General features: G+C 34.7%; 1 protein-coding gene across 1 annotated transcript in view; it reads left to right on the top strand.

The window, feature by feature from the left end:
- Positions 1–6,461, top strand: part of LOC129222174 (organic cation transporter protein-like) — a 65,509-nt gene extending 59,048 nt beyond the window's left edge. The window contains exons 10-11 of the mRNA XM_054856635.1: positions 214–353; positions 5,208–6,461. Of these exons, the coding sequence (XP_054712610.1) occupies positions 214–353; positions 5,208–5,238 (171 nt within the window). The 3' untranslated portion in view covers positions 5,239–6,461. The remainder of the gene's footprint in view (positions 1–213; positions 354–5,207) is intronic.
- Positions 6,462–15,169: the final 8,708 nt, after the last annotated feature.

The following is a 15,169-nucleotide window of genomic DNA, read 5'->3' as shown; positions in this document are numbered from 1 at the left end:
TTAACGTTGATATGCTTGAAACAGAAGATTGATTCTTATATAGTTCATAATTTTTTTTTCACATAAAACATATTCCGCTTTCAAACATTGCTTGAACTTTGGAAAAGATAATCTGCTTTTACATACGAAAAACTTCTTGTTTGCTAATGATCTAGTTTTAAAAAAACCACATTTTCTCTGCTTGATTTGACTAGTTTCTTTTCTTGATTGCAGGGCATAGCTACGCACCCGTCCGTGCCCAACATCTTGTACTTTGTCCTTGCTGTCTCTAGTGGTTTATCGACACTCTTATTACCTGAGACGAAAGGCTGCAAAATACCTGACAGTATCGAGGAAGGAGAACATCTTGGGGAGTAAGTTCCTTCGAAATGTTTCGCTGAATTAGTGCATATAAGTACCTATCTAGTTACACAGGAACCAGGCTTGGAGTATTCGACGATTACGTTACAGTAATCGAAAGAAATCGATTACATATTTGTGTAATCGAAATTATAATCAGGGCCGTCCGAAGAACTGATGGCGCCCGGGGCGAAAGTTTCCTGCCGCCCCACCCCCCTGTACACACAGAAAAATCAAGTTAGTTATAACATCAGTGCATAATACATACTTGATTTTTTTACATATTGATAAACAGAACCAAAGGGCTATGCATAATACAAATTAAAACACAAGCAAAGAATGTTTTTAATATTTATGAAACATTAATACCCCAAAAAACTTTTCCAAAAATGGAAATGTTAAAAATGGAAACATTTATTTAGTATAATGTTATCCCACTAGATAAAAAACAAACAATTAAAACTGAATTGGTTATTCATATTGATGAAACTAAGAACACGAATAAATAATTTGCTGATTATAAATGGAAAACGTATTTATCGAAGTAAATTACATCAAAATTAAATTTCGATCTGGACTCATCCAATGATTCTTTTCAAGAGTATTTTGGTTTTACTTGTACAAATTTAATATCAGCTTTTTTATATGTTCTAAACAAAGATGTTATTCTTTTGCATCAAATAAAATGTAAGTTTTAGGGAGAAGCCCACAAATACTCAACAACACCGAAAATCTCTCAGAATTGCGGTTTTGGAGTTCTAATTTCAAAAAATCATTGGCCCTAATATTATAAAATATGGCCTTACAAATTGCTTTTAAGACTCGAGTTTAAGAAAATATTCGTGCAAGGGTCCCCATGCCGCCTTTCTTTAGTATCACAAATAATGGGTTTTTCAAACGACACTTGCAAAAAATTTGAGTTAGCCCCTGAAAGTAAAACACTGATTAAATTTTTTGGACCAAATTTTTGAACAATTTTCCTGAAAAATGCTCCAGATCCTTGAATCCATAAAATCTTCAAAGTTTGTCTAAAGTTGCGTTTTTGAAACTTCAATTTCGAAAACTTGCAGGGGGAGAAGGAATTGATTTCAATCTATTCAAAAATAATAATAATAATAATAATCGATCGGAAACAGTCTCTGAGCTCCCTCCCTTACCCTTAAGTCAATAAACATGGCCTATAATCGCGTTTTAAATCTAAACTTGCGTTTTTAAAACTAAAAGTTTCAAAATTTTAACAGGACACCTTTTGACCTTTTTTCCTATCCGATCAAAAAAAAAAAAAAAATCATTATTATTAATTTTTTTTCAATGTGCTCCATTAAAAAAACTTTCTGGTTACGTCACTGCATGCAGGGACCGAACTCAAGCACATTTCGTGAGAACTAGACAAATGAGAAGTGTCTTCTGATTGATTCTAAACAGTTATATTCTCAGAAATTGTATCTGTTCCAATGATACAAAGTAAACAAATGCTTTGCAGACTGAGAGACAGGAATATTTTCGTGCCATAGGATAAAATAGAGAATCATTGCAATGATTCTCTATTTTGTGTGTCTATGGCTGCGTATCTATGACACCTAAAATAAGGGGGCGCCGCAAGGTGCCCCTAATTCTATACATTCGGGGCATTTCATACGAAGAGGTGCGCCGCAAGGAGCGCCCCCTCATTTCGTGGCGCCCTGGGCGATTTCCCTGCTCACCCCCCTCCCCCCCCCCCCACTTGGGATGGCCCTGATTATAATCGAAATATAAAAATGAAAATACCATCAACCGTAGTCGTATTCAAAATCGTTTAAAGTTAATATTTAGTCAAAATCGTAATGAGCCAATTTGTAATCGTAATTTCATCCTGTAATCAAAATTACAAATCCAACAAAAGAAAAATAAATGTATAAAGAAATATAGTTATTTTAGTGCATATTTTTATAATTTTTTTTTGCATCTAATGCGGGCTCTATAGTTGGGGCAAACCTACTGTCTGATCACGGATTGTATGGAAAGACAAACATCCGTTTTAAAGCCGAAAATGGACGAATCTATTATTTTTAGTGATGTCAGCTTTTACAGAAGCAGAGTGTCATTCAAATGAGTGGAATACGCGCATCAATATTTTACTTTTTCCTCTCATTCAGGTAGATTTGTCTTATCTGGATGCTTGAAAATTCCATACAATCCGTGGTTGGACAATAACCAGTTAGCATTCCTAATCAAAGCATCATGACACTACTAGGTTAGGTTTGGACCAACTATCGGATGAAACGTATGTATTTTTGTTGTATTTGCGTGCATGACTTCTGATAGTAAACACTCGTTTTTGAAATGGATAAAAGCTATATATTTGTGGCGCATATTATTGGGCAATTCCATTTTGATAGATTTATCATTTGCTGCATAAAACACCTTACAAAGACTATGAATATGTATGATTTTTGCAGAAGAACCATAGACTACTTCTATATATTGCAGAAAAATTTTGAAGGTTTCCAAAAAAATAGTTTAAATATTATGTTTGATTCGGTAACGGACATAGCTTATGAGGTACAACTAACTCCTGTTTATTAGCGGGGGGCTTATTATAGGCGATTCACAATAACAAAAAAAAAAAAATTCAGCGATCATTTGCTGCATGTAAATAAATGCATTTATTTTACTCCGACAAATGCAAAATCTATTTTTAGATATTCTTGTTTCATTACTTTCCCCTTCCTTTGTAGATAGATCTACATTACTTGCTGCTGTTTTAGATGTATAATACTTACTGGTTTTCAGATATAGAATAGGGTAGAGCGGGGGACATTTACACGGATTTTTTTCAATGAATTTTCTAAATTTTGCGTTTCAACTTAGGAAATTTTAGACATTGCGGTTTTATGAAGCAGTTAATGGAGTTAAAATTCGTATATTCAGTTGTTGCTCAGTTTGTGTTTTTAATCGTTAAAAAAAATATTTTTGAGTCCAAGTCATTTGCGTAAATTTGGTCCGGACACGAGGCACGTTTACGCATATTTATTTTTACGCCTAACGTGGTTCCTGTTAGTGTTTTCAACAAAATATCTAACCATCATTAAAGTAAAGCAAATTTGTTACGGACTGAATAGTGTATAATGTAAAAGTTGAACGGGCATGAAGACAGCACTACATGATTGTAAGCTATAAGACACGAATTTGTTACTCAATTAAAAATTAAATGATGATTTTCAAAACTGGAAAGCCTGAAAATACTAAAAAGTTTTGAGACAGTTCGGAACGAAAAAAGTGTCAGGGCACGTTTAGAAGTAAGACACAGTAAGAACGTGTGTATATAAAAGGTGTTCAGAAGTCAACGCGTAAACTTGCCTCGTCAAGTTTGGATTTATTTTTAACGTGCAGAAAAAGGTTAATAACATTTCAGTTAATGCAAGTACAATTCTCAAAAAAAAAAAAAAAAAGATAAAATTCTGCTAATTTTTATAAATTTGTTCCTTCTTAACTAAGTACTATTTATTCACAGTAAGCTTCAAAACGTTCTACTCAAAATTTACTCGACTTGGTAGAAAACAGATTATTCTTTCTGCATGCTAGACCGAAGCTCGACTGATGCCTGAAAACTTGTGAGGATATTTGCTAGGGAGCAGCAGCAATTTTTCGGTGTTTTAGGGAGGTTTTTACCTTTGAACTTTGGAAAATGATTGAAAACTCGTAGATTAGAACTAAGATATATATTTGTTCTTGCGCGGGAGATGTGTGAAGACCGTTAAAACCCATTTTTTCAACGGAAAAACCTGAAAAATCATGTTTTTAATGACTTATACGGCGGAAAAAAGCATTTCTAAACACCCAGCAGCGATCAAAAGTTGTGTTTTATTATCCAATTCCTCGATTTATACTAAGCATTGAGCCACATAGGGAAAAAATATGGTCATACGTTTTAGTTTTCAAAATCACGACTTGGGTCCATTCTGAGCTCTGCGGCGATTAGGGGGTTAAGAAATTCAAAATTGTAGCACCACTACGAAATAGTTGAATTTTGCTGCATTTTGAGCCATAATAGAAGATCCTAGCTGAAAACCCGCGAGTTCGGTGGATTTTTGCCCACTATGCCACACTGTGCGCCGTCGCGTCGACTGAAAAATATTTAATGCCAAAAGAGCGATTGCGTGCCAAAACGCAACAACTTCCCTGTCAAACAAGTCACCTGACCTGGGAAACATTGGGTCCCAAGCTTATTTCACAGAGACATTTGCTATGGCTCCCACCATTAGTATTCCTTCTCAATGGTGTCAACCTTCTAAAAAATATGTGGTGCAGACTACACCAGATTTTGGGGGAGGGGGAGGGTGAAGTGTCAGTTTTTTTTTTTTTTTTTTTTGAGGATATGCCACTGCTCTTGGGGGAAACCTGTGTAGTGACGAAAAGATGTGCAATTGAGCATGTTCTTCGATTGTGCAATGTTTAAGGGGGGCCCACAGATTAGTTGTGGTTACAGTCCTAAAATACAGTTCCGTGGATAATCGAAAGTTTACTGCACGTTCGTTACTGCGCAAAAAATTTTTTATTGAAATATTGGTTATGAAATCTTCAGAATTTAAATATTTTATGGAGAAGTAGAGTTCATGTTCTTCATATAGTTCGTGCAATGAAACAGGAATCTTGAGTCATTTTAGGGTGTTTATACAACAATTGATTGTCTGACACCGTGGAATTGACCAACTTTTTTTAAAAAATCTATGACTATTTGAAACTTATTTCTAATTTAGCGAAAGTTTCTAATTTGGTGAACTGCAATTAAAACCATTAAGATTTTCTTTTAATTGATTTCACATTATCTCATTGATTGACATTGACAAAAAATCACATATCACCTATAACATTCTTTCTTTTTTCAGAAAGGAATTTGGACACAAAGAAGTGAAATAAGAAGAGTATATCTATACTATTGATTTCTGTGCGTGTCTGTCTGTGTGTCTGTTACCCTATATCCTCTGGACTGGCAATGTCTACCAGATCAATGCTGGTACCGTTGGATGCAGAACATAAAGGGGAAGACATTCCGCCCTGTCTCACCCATCTAAACCAGGGGTCGGAGATAAAGGGCCGGACATCCAGGGGTAAAAAGCATTAAAACCATCAATACATATTAATAAAATCCATTTTCCAAAAATGACGTGATAAACAATGAATTTTCAATTGATGGCTAACCTCAATTTTAGAATGAAATTAGATAAAACCAATTATAATTCACGATTTAATTACCTCGGAACATTGGAACAAGTTTTATCTGGTGCATAAAATCAAGGCTATGGATTTTGTTCTATGAAACAAACTGTTTCTCTTCAAACGTATGCTCATTTCACTGATGACTGAAATAAATGTGAGACCAGAAGTTTAGGTGATCAATTGTTAATTGAGATGAAACGATGATAATTTCATATCTCCAAGACAGCTATGGATACTTCATTAAGTTGTTATTGAACCTAACTTTAGAGATTGATAAGTTTTACTGATGAGACAAAAAAAAACTATTTGCGATTGTAGCAGGCAGAAGAAGAAAATATATTGCAGTTACAAGTGGATTATTGTATGTCGTATGCATACTTGTTCTGACGGATAATAGTTTGATAGTTTTATCAATACCATAATAAGCACTTTTGTCATTGATAGCAGAAAAAAGGCCAGCTGCTTTCCATTGAAAATTAGATTCATTGTGGCAAATGTTGTTTAACTGACAATTTTTATTCTGGAAGGAAAAGCTATAACGAAAATAGACGAGTTTCGCTACTAAGGAATCCTTTTGTTTCACAGGACGTCGCTGCAGGCCGGTTGAAATAAATGGGTGTATTTCGTCAAATATACATGTTCATGGATAAAACAAATTTCCTCAAACTCATAGCCCACCTAATCTCAAATGCTATTGAGAATTAGACCAGATGGTCCTCTGCCCATATCTTTAAACTCAGTATGTTCTTTAAGTCACGCTGACATGATAGGTTTTCTAGAAACTTTAGAACTATTTTTTCCTATAACACGTATGGAGAGGAAAATTCAACACAATAATTAAGGAAACATTTCAGCAAGTACTTCAATAACATGCTTTTGAGAAAATGAAACACGAAAGAAATGGCAAGTCTTGCTAAACTTACAATAAAAAACCGTAACTAATAAAATTTTACCTTAGTAAAAAATGAAATTTTCGGAAATTTTTAATTTTTTAAAGTACGATTTCCTCATCAAGAAATTCATAAACAATTACTAAATTAGAGCAGTTAGTTAGTTATAGATAGTTTTTCAATCTGAATGATTTTTACTGTTATTTTTTCATTTAAAGAGCTAGAAGAGTGATTTGAAATCTGAAGTAAATTGGAAAAATTTCAGTCTTTGTTAACGTCTCAGATTCAAAAAAAAGATCCGAATAAATTTTACGTTGTTCTTTCCCAATAGAGATTTGTGAACTGAATGTGGAAACATTTATTTTTTAAGTGTGCGTTTATAATTTACGGAGTTATTGAGTGACAAACTGGCTGCAATGAACTCTGAAAATTTATGCTTAGTGTTAGCATCAACTTCTAATTTCAACAATAAAGCAACAAACAGTTTTAAACTTCCATATTTTGCATTCCCTCATTGATATGCGTGGTTTACCTAAATAAAAAATTTCATTGAAATCTGTGACGTATCATCCATAGCTGATTTGTTCATTTTGCATGGAATGACCCTGAGGTGATTTTGGCCTTCCTGTGTGGTCAAAGGCCTTTACTAGTTGCTCTTGTGTTGACCTTGACCATTCGAATAAGTTTTCTTTCCATCCTTGGAGTCATTTTTCGTTTTCTGCCACATTTTCCCAGCCTCTTAGGGACAACTGGTATGTTTTCTTTGACATAAACATTGATTCCGCTGACAGTTTAATTAGAAATGCTAAGTTGCAATTTCTCTTTGCGGAAAGGTATTTTGGTCTAATATACACATAACCAATGATTTCTCACGTGGTTAGAAGTCAGGCGGCTTACATATTTCACGAAATTCATCAAAAGAGATGTTCGTAGCGAAAAACGTGAAAACGAACACTCAAACTGTTCCTTGAAACCAGTGTGCAACACAAAATCACTTAAACACATGTTATTTTGTTGGTCCTAGTGCGCACACGAAAAATTACTTCACACCACTTACGGCTAATGAAACATTTTTCTGAACAACAGCAGAACATAATGACAGGTGCTATCAAATAATACTCAGTGTTGCCAGGGAGGGGAAGCTCAAGTAAAACGGGAAATTTTGCGAAGAAATAATGCATAGTACATTGACTTCTCTGGAAAAAACATAATAAGGCTTTTAGAAAGGATCTGGAGCTTGTTTTTAAATTGTAATATTCGACTTTCCTGTTTCTCGCTCTTTGAATCTAATAAATTTCACACCTCTGTATATCCGCTTGTGGTCGGGTTGAAAGAAAAACTCAATATTCATTCGGGGGCGAGCAAAATGGAAATTAAGGCCGATTTTTGAGCGAAATTTTTTTCGCGAATACAATACTTCCTTTTTTGTAAAAGGAAGTAAAAAGACAAGGAAAGTGATTAGAGCCCGGATTAAAACAATCATGAAAAAAATCCATGCATATAAGTATTTGCTGTTTAGAAAAAAAAATGTATATAAAGAAAGAAGTAAGGAAAAATCTTGTGAAAAACGCAGTAATATGCATTTAAAAAAAACAATAGTGCATTTATATGCACTAAACGTCAATAGGGGTTAAATAAGCGATTACAAATGCACATATGCAAAACACGGTTTTGCAATGCAGTGGACGCCTTTTAATTGAATCAGTAGTTGATTGAATCAACCACTTTATTGATTCAAATTGCCAAAAACAGAACAAAATTCAGCTTTATTGAATTAGACGCTTTATTGGATCAGCTGCTTTATGGAATCAAAACTGTTTAGAACAAACGTGATTCTTATAAACGGCGGCCACTGCATGTGCGAAAATAAATAACTAATTAAATAAATAAATAAAACTAAAGTTTAAAAAAAACCCTCAGGGTTTTAAAAACTTTAAATATTTTTAATTTTTCGAATTGAAAAAATGGGTAATACTAAATTTGAACATAAGTTATTAATGGGGTGGTTTTCTTCAGTCTAAAGTACTACTTTTAGTCATTGAAATTGATAGAATGAGCAAGAAAAAAATAACATTGGCCCAGAAAATACTTTCACTTTCCCAACAGTTATTTTTTAATTAATTTTTTAAAATATCCAATTTTTCAAACAAGGCGTGGTCTTGATGACGTCGCAAATGATGCTCTTTGGCGCATCTTTTTAGCGTTTCCACGTTATGATAATCAAGAAGCGAATTAAAATTGCGCTCTATGCTTGCTATCGCTAAAATCGTTGCCAATACACTTAAGTAAAGATGAGAATTAAATATTTTAGCTCTGTGTTTGGCAACACTGAATGGCATTTCATCATTTGTGATGTCATCCAGCAGAAGCGTAAATAATGAAAGCCAACCGATTTAAGTAATTTTTTAAAAATATTAAACTTAAACAAATTATTTTAAAAATGGTCAGATCCTGTGTTTTTAAGCTTGCTCTTTCAGAAAAAAATATTTTGAACATTTTGGAAACTACCCCATTGTCAAATAAGCACGCATGAGAAACTTTCAAAGAGTTATTTCTTTTACTTAAAATTTTAAAAAAATGTTATGAGGGTCATGTAATGAGACTCCAAATTAGTTTCAATTTAGGATTTCAACTGCATCGTGAACAGAGGTGTATGTAAGGAGGACTATTTATTATTAACTTGATTGAGATTTGTATTTAAAAAACATATTAGGTATGTATGGAAGTTCATTACTTTTTTAAACAACTTCATTAAAATTATTTTTGATTAAGCTGTCAAGCTAAGAAAACTTGGAGAATGATTTCTGGACACCCTTGTAAATTAAATTTTGGAGTTTATTCTTTTATACAATTTTTAAAGCGAACAGGACAATATTATCACGAGTGTTTATTGAAAATAAATTTTTAAACTAAAGAAAAAATATATATTTAAAAACAAAAACTTCCCACAAAATAATTTATTTTTGATTCTGATCACAAAGATGATCGCTAAAGACAGTAAAGACTTCTGTAGGGAGACTTTTAAACAAGTTCACACGTTAGAGAGCTTCAAGTTCTAGAATGAATATGAAATATAAATCTGTTCTTCTCTCTCTCTCTCTCTCTCAGAGAAAGTCCGCATGGATTTTCAAAAGCTTTTTAATTTTCTAAAAGTTTTGTCCACCTGAAGACTGTGGGATGACATTAAGTGGGGAAGGGGAAGGGGATAGTAAAATTAATCGAATTTTCAGACATTTCTTTCGAAACGAAGACGTTGATGACATCATGTTCTTTGTCAGACAAAAAAAAAACGAGCTGATGTGTGCATCACATGACTTCCTTTTACTCCAATTTAATGTTATTTTCTCATTATTGACAATTTTAATGTGATTCAATAGTTTACTCCCTAAATATCACCAACAGTGGCCAAATCGATACCAGATTTTAAAAAAAATAAAAAATAATCGCCAAATTTATCGCCAAGTTGGCGAAAAAAACGGCGACCAAAAGACTGGCGATATATATATCGCCAAGTGTCCGCCAAATTATAACACCACTTGAGTTTACATCGAAATTAACAATGATTTCCCCCCAAAAAGGGGGAAAGACCCCCTTTGGAGCATCCAAATGCAACCGAAAAAGAAGGTGCACAACTAAATCCCACTAGGAGTCTACGTACCAAATTTCAACTTTCTAGGACATTCCGTTCTTGAGTTATGCGACATACATACACACATACGTACATACAGACGTCACGAGAAAACTCGTTGTAAATCACTCGAGGATCGTCAAAATGGATATTTCGAATGTCTGTACGTTCCTAGGCACACATCCACGTGTGGTCGGGTTGAAAAAAAAGCTCAACATTCATTTGGGGGTGAGCAAAATGGAAATTAAGGCCGATTTTTTGGGTGATAATTTTTTCGCGCATACAATACTTCCTTTTTTGTAAAAGGAAGTAAAAACGAATAATGGCATCATAGGCATTTGCATTACAGCCCGCCAAAGATAACTCTCAGACCACTATCCCTTCCCCTCCATCCAATGATCCTCATCCAGAAAACTTTTGATTTCTAACGGGATGTACCATGAGTTCTAAAGTTCCCATACTTACCTCACCAATGTATTGTGTGAGTTAACAACTAGAGAGATCATAGATAATATATACATAAAATACACCGCCAGCGCAATCATTCCATCCGAGGACTGCAATTTCGTGCTCATTAGCACTCATCTCTCAGCCCGGAATAGTTCCAATCACCCCATCCTTATCACAACAGCAATAATAACGAACAACAAACGAAAGGGGGTAATAAAAAGGGGGAAACATGTCTTTTTCGTTTATTAATTGCACGTATTTTTGCAGGGCAAAAAATATGCTTTTGCAGTTTGCTGCCAGCGAGGGACTTTCCATTGACAGTGACAAAATAGAGGCCACAGAGACCGATACTCCCCCCCCCCCCAGATGATTCAACTCCGAATTTTCTATAATTTCCTTTTTTAAAATTGTTAACGCAGAAAAAGAAGTGTAATCCAAATTTTTCTTCGGGGCGGGGCAGTTGGCCTCCTCCAAGGGGGCACTGTCCCCCCCCCCCCCGCGGAGAGATGCCTGAAAGAAACACTGGGGTCGACGGAGGGTGCACAGCAACTAACAAGCTCTGCAACTTGAAATGTGTACACTAATCGCAATTTACATTGTATTGCAATGTAAATCATATAACATGAAGCAAATCCATATGTGGTGAATTACTTCAAAATATTTTCTGTTTGCGATAAAACTTTGGCATTGACAAATGTTCGATTGAATTTTATTTAATAAAATAATATATACTTAGAAATTTCAATAATTGTGAATTTTATTTAGTATACATAAAACATTTTTAGTATTTATTTAACCTTGAATGTTAATAGTTGCGTTCACTATAAAATTATGTTGAATGAAAATGAACACACTGCTAAAATACCTGCGAAGAAGAGACGCCAATATTTAAAGAACAAAATGCCCAGATCTCTCAATGTCCCTTTTTGAGAGGTTCTACTGCAACTTTTTAAGTTAAATTTCCATCAAATAATAAGAACGAGAGATTTGAGTTTCTAATTTAGTAAAACTCAATTCAACAAAAAATACAAAAATATTTAATAAAGTGACTTGAATTTCCACTTTGAATTTTTAATGCATTCGATATATTTAATAACGAAAACGCAATATTAAATTTACTTTATATTGCAACGAGTATTGCGTATTGCCGAAAAAAAAACTACATTCGTCCTTAAGCACATGCTGCCATCTATCAACTAATCAGCAATACAATTTTACAAGAGGTGCTGTTTATGACAACACTGCGCCGCGCCGCGCCGTGGCAAAAAAAAAAAAAAAAAAAAAAAAAAAAAGAAAAGAAAAAAAAAAATTATTTTGAATTTTTTTCATCTTGAATTCAAATTATGTTTTTCGCAATCACGAGTGTGTGTATGTAGGCATGTGTGTTTGTGTGTACGGGGTATGTGTGTTTGTGTCTGTGTGCTGGCATAAGTGTTGGGGGTATGTGTATGTGTGTGTGGGGGGTATGTGTATGTGTATGTAGGTATATGTGTTTGTGTCTGTGTGCAGGCATGAATGTGTGGGTGGTTGTGTGTATCAGTGGCGGATCACCGAATAGGCGCATGAGGCGCTAGCTGGGGCCTCCAGCAAAGCAAGGGGCCTCGGAGCCGCGTCACTTCCTCAAAGATGGAAAGTCAAAATTTTGAGTGGAAAATGCTCAAAACTCCTGGAAATTGACAGTTAGTCATGGATTTTAGGCGCGGGTTGATTGCTCCCTATAGGGCCCCCTGCGTCTAAAGGGGCCCCAGGCTTCAACTGTCTTCGTTTGAATTTTTCCGGGAGAAAAAATTTTCTTTTGAGAATTTGCCATGGAAAGTCATAATTTTGAGTGGAAAATGCTCAAAAGTCATGGAAATTGACAGTTAGTCATGGATTTCAGGCGCGGGTTGATTGCTCTCAATAGGGCCCCCCTGCGTCTGAAGGGGCCCCAGGATTCAGCTGCCTTCGTTTGAATTTTTTTGGGAGAAAAAAACTCTCTTTTGAGAATTTGCCATGGAAAGTCAAAATTTTGAGTGGAAAATGCTCAAAAGTCCTGTAAATTGACAGTTTGTCATGGATTTTAGGCGCTGTCTGATTGCTCCCAATATAGGGACCCCTGCGTCTTAAGGGGCCCCAGACTTCAGCTGCCTTCGTTTGAATTTTTCTGGGGCAAAAACTTTCTTTTGAGAATTTGCTATGGAAAGTCAAAATTTTGAGTGGAAAATGCTCAAAAGTCCTGTAAATTGACAGTTTGTCATGGATTTTAGGCGCGGGCTGATTGCTCCCAATAGGGCCCCCTGCGTCTAAAGGGCCCCCAGGCTTCAGTTGTCTTCTTTTGGATTTTTCTCGAAGAAAAAACTTTTTTTTTTTTTTGTGGATATGCCTTGGAAAATCATAATTTTGAGTGGAAAATGCCCGAAACTCCTGGAAATTGACAGTTAGTCATGGATTTTAGGTGCGGGCTGATTGCTCCCAATAATTCCCCCTGCATCTAAAGGGGCCCCAGGCTTCTGGTGGACTTGTTTGAATTTTTCCAGAAGAGAAATTTTGGACTTTTTTTTTTTTTTTTTGTATGTGTATAAGGTTTAAAGTTTCAAAATATATATTTGTTTCTTTCCTCCGGAAAACTTCATCTAGCATATTTCGCACTCTACCGTAACTCAGCACTTTTTCCGAGATCGGAGAATTCCCCTTCTTTCTTCAAGGTCGAATTTTGTCCCTGAGATAGTGGGGTGTTAGATACGAAGTAACAAAAGGAAAGGCATTTTTATGGCACTAAGACAGGGGGTTGGGTTGACCTTGGAAAATCGCCGCGAGAACTGTTCTGTCCGGTACATTTCTATCCAATTCAGTAGTTCAGTCAGTGAGTGTTGTCTTGTAACAGTGCTCAGAATCTTGCTAGTTTAATGAAAGAAAAAAGCATTTACAAAAATAAAACAGCCCTGGGATTTAGGTGAGCAATCACACTTTTTTTTTCCTCCAATGCGTTTTCCTTTTTGGTCATAAGTTTAAAAACGAAATTGTTTCAAAAGAGTCGGGAAAAGTTCTTTTTGAGGCAATGCTCTTACGCAACATTCTTTTTACGATGCTGAATTTTTCCTGCTGCCGAGCAGGGCTGCGGAGTCGGAAGGAAAATGGTTGACTCCGACTCCAAGATATTGAAACATCCGACTCCGACTGCGGCTTTTTTATTTTTTAAAATTTATTTTTTCAAATCCCCCCTTATGGGAAGGGGGGAAAACTCCTAAATAGAGATTCAAATATTAATTCCTTTTTATGAAATTTTCGCGTTGTATTTTATTGTAAACCTAAGATGCATACAACGTTAGAAATTCAATATGAAAATCAAATTATCCGGTAGGTGCGATTTCTAAAGTAAGATTACTAAAAAGTCCCATTTTTTAAAAAAATGAAAAAGATTAATTTGCTCCCCTTTAATGTTTAACAGATGCTGATCAAATCATGTGCTTTCAATTTTTGAAAGCACTGAGAAGAGTGAGAGAAAGAGTTTTGAAAGAAAAAGAAACTTTTTTGCTAAGTCAAAAACTTTTCTTGAGAAGTGGCACCCCTCCCCCTCCCTCCCGGGTGGTACTCATCTGGTGGGTGACACCTCAACTTAATTTCAGAATTTATAAAAATTGAGATTCTTTAATTCTGAAAAAATTCCCCAATAATAAATCTTAAATTTCATCTTAAAAATTTCAACAAAAATATTGCACTATATTGCGGAGAGAGGTCGTGTATATGTACGTCTGGAGCAAATTTTACACAAAATGCTGCGGTATACAGCTTTGTACGAATAGCTTTAACTATACCTACATTTCTTGGTTCAATTTTTAATTTTAATTTTTTAATTGACGGCTTCAGAATTAACCTTAATATGAAGATTTTAGGATTAATTATAATTACTGAGTGTTATAAGCAATAAATCATATACTAATTTTATTTTGTACTTTTCAGTGTTAACCAAGCTTTCTTAGATAAAATTTTTAGAATTAAAAAAAAACATTTAGGGGAGAGTGTTGTACCTTGGAGCACTGCTAATTTCTAAGAATCTATTTTTAGCAGCCATGTTTTTATAATCTCTAATAGGAACCTTTCACCCTAAATGGTGCCATAGTAAAAATCAGCATCAAATGAGTAAAATTGACGATTTTGTGAGAGAAGGAGAATTTCATGACTCAAAAGTAGATATTTTCTTCCTTTTCATTTCATTTTCCGTCTTTGTATGTATTTGTAAATTTAGCCAACTGAATTTTATTCTGTTATAAAAGAGAAGTACTTTCATTATTTTCTCATAAGCAAATTATTTATAGTGCTTCTAGATTGACCATCATTTTGGTTTTTATTAAACCACGTGGTGATTGTACCTTGGGAAAGCTAAACATTTTGTACCTTAGGACACATTCCAAGGTACAACATATGCATGGTTCTTAATAATTAAGATATGTTTAGGAACATGGAACAATGTTCTAATCTTATATGTAGTCTTTTAAACAACTTTTTCTTTTCTGGTGCAAAATTGGTTCAAGTATAATAAGGCTGTTTCCTGAATCATGAAGACTTTCCCATAGAACAACAGGATGTGTCCCAAGGTACAATAGGATGTGGAACCTTGGGGTAGCTTGGAACTTATACTTTAAATGGCTGGCAACATTTTATTTTCAAATTGTCTGAATTAAAA

The sequence above is a fragment of the Uloborus diversus genome, chromosome 5 (genome assembly GCF_026930045.1).
Source record: "Uloborus diversus isolate 005 chromosome 5, Udiv.v.3.1, whole genome shotgun sequence".
NCBI lineage: Eukaryota > Metazoa > Arthropoda > Arachnida > Araneae > Uloboridae > Uloborus > Uloborus diversus.
This window is presented reverse-complemented; position numbering and strand designations above follow the sequence as displayed.